Here is an 8468-nt window from a genome sequence, read left to right as displayed (position 1 = left end):
TCAAAGACATTTCTGTCGAATCTTCACCTTGACTTGGATTATCGGATCAAATTGGTATGTCCAATAGACAAGGCCAAGCTGATCACATGCCTCCAAATTGATTTAAGACAATCTGGATGCGTTCTGCCGATTTCATCCCTCCTCCCCTTCTTTTTAAAAAAATGGATTCCAAATGGATTCAATTTGATGGTCTGGTTTGAATAAAATCGAGTCAATTTTCCTACCCTAGAAAGTTTCATCAATTGAATGGACTATTTTGAATTAGATTCTGCAGGGTTCGCAAACGCTCCCTGCGTTCTCCTTTGGAAACGTTAGCAAGCTTTTCCTTCGTGGGTTTCCATTATGTTCAGCATTTTAAAAGGAAGATCTTAAGCTTGTAGAAGTTTTGTTTCACCCTTTCTTCTGGGAGGGTTGTGGGAGTTTCCGTGCATCTGTTTGTTAAGGAGGAGTTATCGGCGGTTGAGGAAAGAAATGAATAAAAGGTGATTTGAAAAGAGAAAAATGCTGAGGAACGGACAGAGAAATAAAGAGGGAAAGGAAAGGAAGGAAGGAAGGAAGAAAAAGAAAGAAAGAAAGAAAGAAAGAAAGAAAGAGAAAGAAAGAAAGAAAGAAAGAAAGAAAGAAAGAAAGAAAGAAAGAAAGAGGCAAGGAAAGATGAAAGAAAGGGAGAAGGGAATGGAGATTAGGAAGGAAGGAAGGGAGAGAGAGAAAGAAAGAAAGAAAGAAAGAAAGAAAGAAAGAAAGAAAGAAAGAAAGAAAGAAAGAAAGGGAAGAAAAAGGGAAAGGGAAGGAAATGGAGGTTAGGAAGGAAGGGAAGGGAAGAAAATAGAAATTAGGAAGGAAGCGAAGGGAAGGGCAAAGAAAGAAAGAAAGAAAGAAAGAAAGAAAGAAAGAAAGAAAGAAAGAAAGAAAGAAAGAAAGAAAGAAAGAAAGAAAGAAAGAAAGAGGAAAACTCTATGGTTATATTTTACTGACCCAAAATAGGAAACCACATTCTAGAAAGCTAGTTCCTCTTTGCCCTTCTTTCACATGCCGATCTATGGTTCAGCAGGATACGCCGTGAGAACTTGATGAGCAAGCTGGTTGAACATGCGTGCGGAGTTCTCCGAGCCACTTTCTTTTTGACCTGACTTCCTTCTTCCAGAGCGTGCTTCTTTCTTTCCATGGATTTCACTGGATTTGGCCCAAGGAAGACTATTTGTCTACCTTCAGGCTCCTCATCTTCTTGATCAACCTCCATTTTTAAGTCTTTTTTTTTTTAACCTCGAATGGGCTGGTTCTGAAGATGACCGGCAAGGGTGGGTTGTTCTCACCGGCATGCATCACGTTCTCCTTGGCTATGCTTTTTGAGCTGAACTCGAAAACCAGGAGCCTGAGTCCCTGTTTGGAGGTAAGCGATGGCCTTGCGGGCCAAATAAATTGCAACAACCTAGGCAGTTTTGAGACAGGGACCCATTTTCTCAGTAGCCCTCTCCTTATTGCTTCCTGATATCTCCAGAAGTTGTGGGTGCTTCAACACTGGAGGCTTTTAAGAAGAGATGGGCCAACCCTTTGTCTGAAATGGGATAGGCTCTCCTGCCTAGACTAGAAGACCTCCAAGGTGCCTTCTCGGTTATTCTGTTATTCTCATCTGACGAACTGGTGGGGTTTAAATGTTTCTCCTTTCAAAACAAATCCTACACTTCTAAAATCATGCTTTTTTTTAAAAAAAAAAAGAGGGGTAGTGGGGTATGATTTAGGAAGTAATGGGACTGTTTAAAAATCAAAGTCACCAACCAACCAGATGGTAAGGACCAATAAAGGAGAATGTTTGTAGCTCAGGGTTGGAATGAGGCGTCCTTGGTGCTCTCTGAGGTTGGTGGTTTTCTTGTAGACATTTTATTATACAACTAGATAATATCATCACTGCTAGAAGGAAGTGGGGTTGGAGGAGGAGGAGGAGGAGGAGGAGGAGGAGGAGGAGGAGGAGGAGGAGGAGGAGGAGGAGGAAGAAGAAGAAGAAGAAGAAGAAGGAGAAGGAGAAGGAGAAGGAGAAGGAGAAGGAGAAGGAGAAGGAGAAGGAGAAGAAGAAGAAGAAGAAGAAGAAGAAGAAGAAGAAGAAGAAGAAGAAGAAGAAGAAGAAGAAGAAGAAGAAGAAGAAGAAGAAGAAGAAGAAGAAGAAGAAGAAGAAGAAGAAGAAGAAGAAGAAGAAGAAGAAGAAGAAGAAGAAGAAGAAGAAAAATAATTATGGGGTCCTTGGTACTCTTTGAGCTTGCTTATTTTCTTTCAGACATTTCATTGCCCAGCTAGGGAACATCATCAGTGCTAGAAGAGAGTGGTTTGCTGTGTTTACTGATGATATTCCCTTGTTTGGGTATTGAAATGTCTGCAAGAAAACAACCCTAAGCTCAGAGAGCACCAAGGGGCCCTCAGATTATAAGGAAGGAACACTGTCTATTTATGGTCTCTTCTACTTCTAGGTAGTCCCAGGTCACTCATACAGATGCATGGAGCTCAACCTCGCTACTCTCCCTTCAGGTATCCCAAACACCACCCAGACCTTGGACCTAAGTTTCAACCCACTGAAAATCCTGCACCCCAATTATTTCTCAGCCGTTTTTGCACTGAGATTTCTGGACCTCTCTAGGTAAGAAGCTTCAACAGGAAAGGTGCAAAGATGGGGGTAAGGATGGAACAATTTTCTGTATGTATTTTCTTCTATAAACCCAATTTCTCGGTTTCCTGGGTGGCAGCTGGTTGTGCGAACAGGAAAGTCAGTTAAGTGTATGGTATATGGAGATTCCCAGTCATCCAGGTCCTGGTTGTCCCAAAGGTGCTTTTTTCAAAAGGCAACTGGATTTTCTTGGTTTGTCTTTTGAAGATGTTTCTCTCCTCATCTGAGAAGCTTCTTCAGCTCTGACCGGATGGTGGGGAATGGAAGGATTTACACTCCTTGCAGACAGCTGGTCATTTGCATCCTTTTACAGAGTCATTGAGGCCACCTGGAGGTTTATCTGTGTCCTCAGGGTCACCTGAGTGGTGCAAATGGATGGGGAGCCTTTTTGGCTGCAGGATGTTTTCTGCCCTGTATCCTTTCACTGTTGAAGACAGGTGCAAGATGCAAATGACCAGCTGCCTGCAAGGAGTATAAATCCTTCCATTCCCTATCATCCAGTCAGAGCTGAAGAAGCTTCTTGGATGAGGAGAGAAACATCTTCAAAGAAAGACCAAGAAAGTCCAGTTGCCTCTTGAAAAAGCACCTTTGTGACGGTTATGCATATAAATAAAGTAATTTGGACAAGGTAATTTTTTAACCTAGTTGGGATTTTTGCTCCAAGTACAATTCTATTTTTTCCTAAATTCCACATCTGATCTTCATCGGAATAGAAGCTGGTTGCATTTTAGGTGTTTTGCATTTTGACTTTAACAGAGTTTTTTTTTAAATGTACCATTCCTTAGTGGTGTGTGTGCATGAAAAATAAATAGTCCTTCATATCTTTCAATCTTTTAAAATTAATCACTTTGCCTTCTTAAACACTGTGCTTGTACACTTGTCTTAAAAGAGTTTTGTTTGTTAACTTTTCGTTTTAAGGAACACTTTGTTCTCACTTCCCTTTCCGCCCTTAACGGTTTAAATTTTGTGTCGAATGTGGATGTTCGTGAGTTCACTATTTTATGAAAAGGCAATTCTTTAGTGGCTACTTTTGTCCTGATTTAAAGCAGATTCCAGAAGCGGCAAAACGCTAAACTGGCATAAAAATGTCAGACGGGAAAGCTGTGCAAAATTTCGAATTGATTTTGAATCTAAGTGAATATTTAGATCCGGTAACCAATGCTGGTTAAACTGTCTGTTTAATCCTCTTGGAGCTTTTCCAAGTCAACCCACCATCTTTGGGAGTGGTTTGAATTGCAAAATCAGAATGGGATATTGCACCTTTACAGTTCTTGACTGTCAATCAAATTTTATCAAGGCCATATAGTAGGGGTGTCAAACTCAATTTCATTGAGGCCCGCATCAGGATTGTTTTTGACCTTGGAAGGTCAGAGGGAGGGGGAAATGGTGTGGGGGGGGCATCATTGTGGTGGGTGTGGCTGAGGTGGGTGTGGCCATGGTGGGCAGAGTGTTGCTGGAGGCCACGGAGGCTGAAATGGGATGTGGGAGGATCCAGCCTATGGGCCTTGAGTTTGACACCCTTGTCATACAACATAAAATTCCTCTTTGACTGATAGGTGCCCCTATGAACGTTCCCCTTCTTTTCTCCCCTGTTCCAATAGGTGTCATCTCTGGAAGATCGAGGACAATGCCTTTATGGGACTCAACAGCCTTTCGGTCTTGATCCTGACAGGAAATCCCCTCCAGATCTTGGGACTGAGGGCTTTTCATGGTCTACCTTCTTTGCAAAGGTTTGTTGCTGTCGAAACCAATTTGTTCTCATTGGCCACGTTGCCCATCGGGCACTTGACATCTCTCCAAGAGTTGAATCTGAGCCACAACCACATCGATTCCTTGAAGCTCCCAGGCTACTTCTCCTACCTAATTTTCCTCCAGCACCTGAACTTCCAATTAAACAAGATCTCCTCCATCTCGGTAGGAGATCTGGATGCTTTAGCAAGCCACAACTTGACGTTGGTGCTATCTAGAAATGATATAAAACACATTGAACGGAAGGCCTTTGCGGGACTTCACCTCCAACAACTGGTTTTGAGAGGCTGCTTTGAGGATAAAGTCATTATGCAAGCCAGCATCCAGAACATGTCCGGTTTGCATGTCAACCGTTTATTGTTAGGAGACTACAGAGATATTAGCAAAGTGAAATCCATCGACCAAAGCCTTTTAAATGTCCTGTGTGACTTGTATTTGCAGGAGCTCACTGTCATTGAAATGGACTCCCTGGAAACTGGAAGCACCCTCTCACCTTGTCTCAACAACATTTCCAGGGTGCGTGTGATCCATACTTACGTCGGCGAAGACTTTATGTTTCCAAGCAACTCAAATATTTCCCACCTTGAGTTCAAGAACTGCGGACTGGATGCAGTCCCTGCTCCGAATCTCCCTTCCTTAACAAACCTAAGAGTGCTTCAGATCACTCACACTAAATATCTCAGATACTTTGACAAGTATTTTGAAGGCCTCCAAAACTTGGAGACCTTGGACCTCAGCGTTAACAGGCTGGACACTCACCTGTCCTGGGTTGAACTCCTGGAGGGCACTCCCAACCTGAAGCACTTGAACCTCAGCTTCAACACAAAAATCCGGTTAGAAATTGAATGCAATGGGCCAGGCAAGTTGGAATATTTGGATTTCCAACACACGGCCCTCGCCTCACCTGGAACCGTTCCTTCATTTTTCTGTCTCAACCACCTGATTTACCTTGATATTTCTTACACGGATACCACGATTATATCTCAGTGTTCGTTTTGCGGCTTGCACAGCCTGCGTGTGCTCAAAATGGCAGGCAACTGCTTTGCAAACAATCAGTTGGTCGACAATTTCCGGAATCTCACCAAACTGCACTTTTTAGACATTTCCAATTGCCAACTCAAGTATATCTCTCTCAGCAGTTTAACCTCCCTCCATGAACTCCGGCTGCTGAATGTCAGCCATAATAAACTGCTAGGTCTCCACCCAGAGACTTACATGCATTTCCCTCTTCTCAGCACCCTGGATTTTCACAATAACCAGTTGGCTGCTTTGACGGAGGAAGATCTTAAGAACTTACCTGCTAGCCTGAAACACCTGGACCTCTCTGCAAATCTTTTTGATTGTTCTTGCGATTATGCATATTTCTTGCGGTGGGTAAAAAACTCCTCAGCCCTTCTTCGAAATGTCCAAAATATGGTCTGCTATAGCCCTTCAGACTTAAAAAATATGCAAGTGATGGATTTTGTCTTGGCGTCCTGTGAGATCAGCACAACCACCGTGGCTGTTTCGGTGACTGTCGTTCTGGTTCTGATTGTAATCTTGATTCTATGTTATAAATATTATTTCTACCTTTACTATATCATGGTGCTCTTCATCGGAAACAAGTTCTCGGAGGAAAAGGAAACAGTCTACGATGCCTTTGTGATCTTCTCCAGTAAGGACCAGGAATGGGTGAAACAAGAACTGCAGCAGCCTCTGGAAGAGGAATTACCATTCTTCCACCTCTGTCTTTTCTACCGAGATTTCATCCCTGGAGTTTCCATCATTACCAACATCATCAAAGAAGGCTTCCAGAGCAGCCGAAAAGTCATCGCTGTGGTCTCAGATCACTTCCTGGAAAGCCGCTGGTGTAACTTCGAACTGGAAGTGGCTCAGTCATGGCAATTAGTGGAGAGCAAAGCCAGCCTCATCTTAGTTGTCTTAGATGGGGTCGACAAAGCAGCCCTCCATCACAAACTGGGGTTGTTCCGTTACCTACGGAGAAACACCTTCTTGACCTGGAAGGACCGGGACCTCAGCCGCCATGTCTTCTTAAGGCAGTTGAGGTCGGCCTTGCTTGAAGGCAAAACATGGACTGAAGATGAACTCAAGCTAATGTTAAAAAATGGGTGAGGTTTATTTTTGCTGCCCAACAGAGCCGATCGGTTTAATTTAAGGAAGCCTTCAAGAATAGGGGGTCTCACCTTTAGAATTTCTGTTTTGGACCTAATACTCTAAGTCAGTGGAGATTCTTGGTCAGCCAGGCCATTCCCCAACCTTCACAAATGAGATGAATCAAAGAGAAAACCCATCTAGAACAGCACTAGTTATTATTATGTTCTCCTCTAGTGGAGGTTTTTTAAGATGAGACTGGACAGCTGCTTGTCTGGAATGGTGTAAGTTCTCCTGCCAGAATAGGGGGTTGGACTAGAAGACCTCCAAGGTCCCCTCGATTTCTGTTATTCTGTTACTCTGGATGAGGAACACAGGAACTATGTTAATAGGGGCACGTGAAGGTGTACTCTGGAATGACATACTTTGTCTTCCTGTTCTGGGAATTATTTTCTATATATGTGGTATCCAAGAAGGCACTGATAAGAAAAAACAGACAGTGCATTTTGACAGAAGTTATGACCTCCTTTTAAAAAAAAAGTGTTGAAAAAAATGTAAATTAATTTGTGTGACACTAATGGAAATGACTGAGGAACGTTCATAAATAAAGGTCTTAATTATTCCACTCTTACTTTTATCCATGCCTGGCAAGATAATGACAACAAGAGATGCCGGCGGGGGAAAAATATTTTAAACCTGCCGACACAAGGTGTGCCAGACAGCGTGGGTTTTTAAAGCCCTCAGGTCTAGCATTTGTGCACCCTTGTGCATTTATGTGTTTGTGCGAATGTTTGCACCCTTCCTGGTGATGAAGAATCCACTTGTTTGAAGTGACAGATTTCTAATGTACTCTATTCGCTAATTTTGGAGTCATTTTTTTTGTTTTTGAATTGGTGGTCGGGCATGTGCGTTTTTGGGTCATTAATGATTTTCCAGCAGTTACGTAGAAATGCTAGCTAATTTCTACATTGTATTTACTTCTTTCTCACCCATAAACGAACAAACGAAAACACAGATGGGTTGCTACGTGTGATACACAGCCAGTCCTCGATTTACGGCCATGATCCGAGCCCCAAATTCCTGCTGCAAAGTGAAACACTTGTTAAGTGAATTTTGTCCCATTTTGTGACACATTTCTTAAACGGAATCGCTGCCATTCTTAAATTAGCCACACCGTCATTAAGCACAGGCAGCTTTCAAGCCAGTGACTTTACACTCATGAAATAGCGAGCGGACTCTATATTCTTAATGAGCTAAGGATTGCAGCTCTTACATTTCTGGCAGACAGCAACAAAACCAACATAAGAGAGGTCATTTCGCAAGGTCCTCACCGCTAAAGCTAGTAGAGAAAGCATCAAGCTATGTAAATATTTGTCTGAATTCCATCCGCGGATTTAAATTTAAAAAGAAAAAAGAAAACTCCCTTTCTGTGTACGTGCGCGCGTGTGTGTAGATGCTCTCTGTCTCTAAGCCATGTGTGTGTGTGTGTGTGTGTGTGTGTGTCTGTGTCTGTGTCTGTGTGTATTTCTCCTCCTGTCTCTCAGCCTTTGAAAAACCCAATTCACAGTGTAAATAAATGTTTGCATCAAATCCCACTATCCTAAGATGCTTTTTAAAAGTATTGTTATTATTGCCATCGTTATTATCGTCATTATAATAAAGGGTTTCTGGAAACCCACCAGCAGCTGGGAGGAATGATAATAAAGAGTTTATGCCGGTTGCGTTGCTGATAGGAAAAAAAAAAAAAACAAGAGCTTGCCGAAGGCAGAACTCAGCAAATAGGAGCCCCCAGGGTTGTGGTGTGGCAGAAGGTAGGATAAAAAAAATAAGTGGCACTTTCTGCCAGTTAGAGCCGGTCTGTGCCCCACCGGGTTGGGTCAGGAGACAGGTAGAGAGTTATGAAGATACCAAATCTGAGAGTTCTGGTTTTTCCTTTCCCATTTAAATTCATAATCCGATCCCCTGCATCCACCAG

The 8468-nt window shown here is 42.7% G+C and overlaps 1 protein-coding gene across 1 annotated transcript; it reads left to right on the top strand.

The window, feature by feature from the left end:
* The first annotated feature begins 883 nt into the window (after positions 1–883).
* TLR4 (toll like receptor 4) lies at positions 884–7118 on the top strand. The gene is made up of 3 exons (XM_026712374.2): positions 884–1390; positions 2460–2626; positions 4255–7118. The coding sequence occupies exons 1-3, from the start codon at positions 1286–1288 to the stop codon at positions 6512–6514; spliced, it is 2532 nt and encodes an 843-aa protein (XP_026568159.1). The 5' UTR covers positions 884–1285; the 3' UTR covers positions 6515–7118.
* The last annotated feature ends 1350 nt before the right edge of the window (positions 7119–8468 follow it).

Source organism: Pseudonaja textilis, chromosome 17 (assembly GCF_049901715.1).
Source record: "Pseudonaja textilis isolate UNSWEBS1 chromosome 17, rPseTex1.2, whole genome shotgun sequence".
NCBI lineage: Eukaryota > Metazoa > Chordata > Lepidosauria > Squamata > Elapidae > Pseudonaja > Pseudonaja textilis.
Note: the sequence above shows the minus strand (reverse complement) of the source record. Positions and strands in the feature narration are given on the sequence as shown.

Bases quoted from the DNA above. Each gene is read 5' to 3' on its own strand.
- TLR4 (XM_026712374.2), top strand. From the start codon at position 1,286: ATGACCGGCAAGGGTGGGTTGTTCTCACCGGCATGCATCACGTTCTCC. The intron at 1,391-2,459 runs GTAAGCGATGGC...TTCTACTTCTAG, and splicing joins GCCTGAGTCCCTGTTTGGAG to GTAGTCCCAGGTCACTCATA. The intron at 2,627-4,254 runs GTAAGAAGCTTC...CTGTTCCAATAG, and splicing joins AGATTTCTGGACCTCTCTAG to GTGTCATCTCTGGAAGATCG.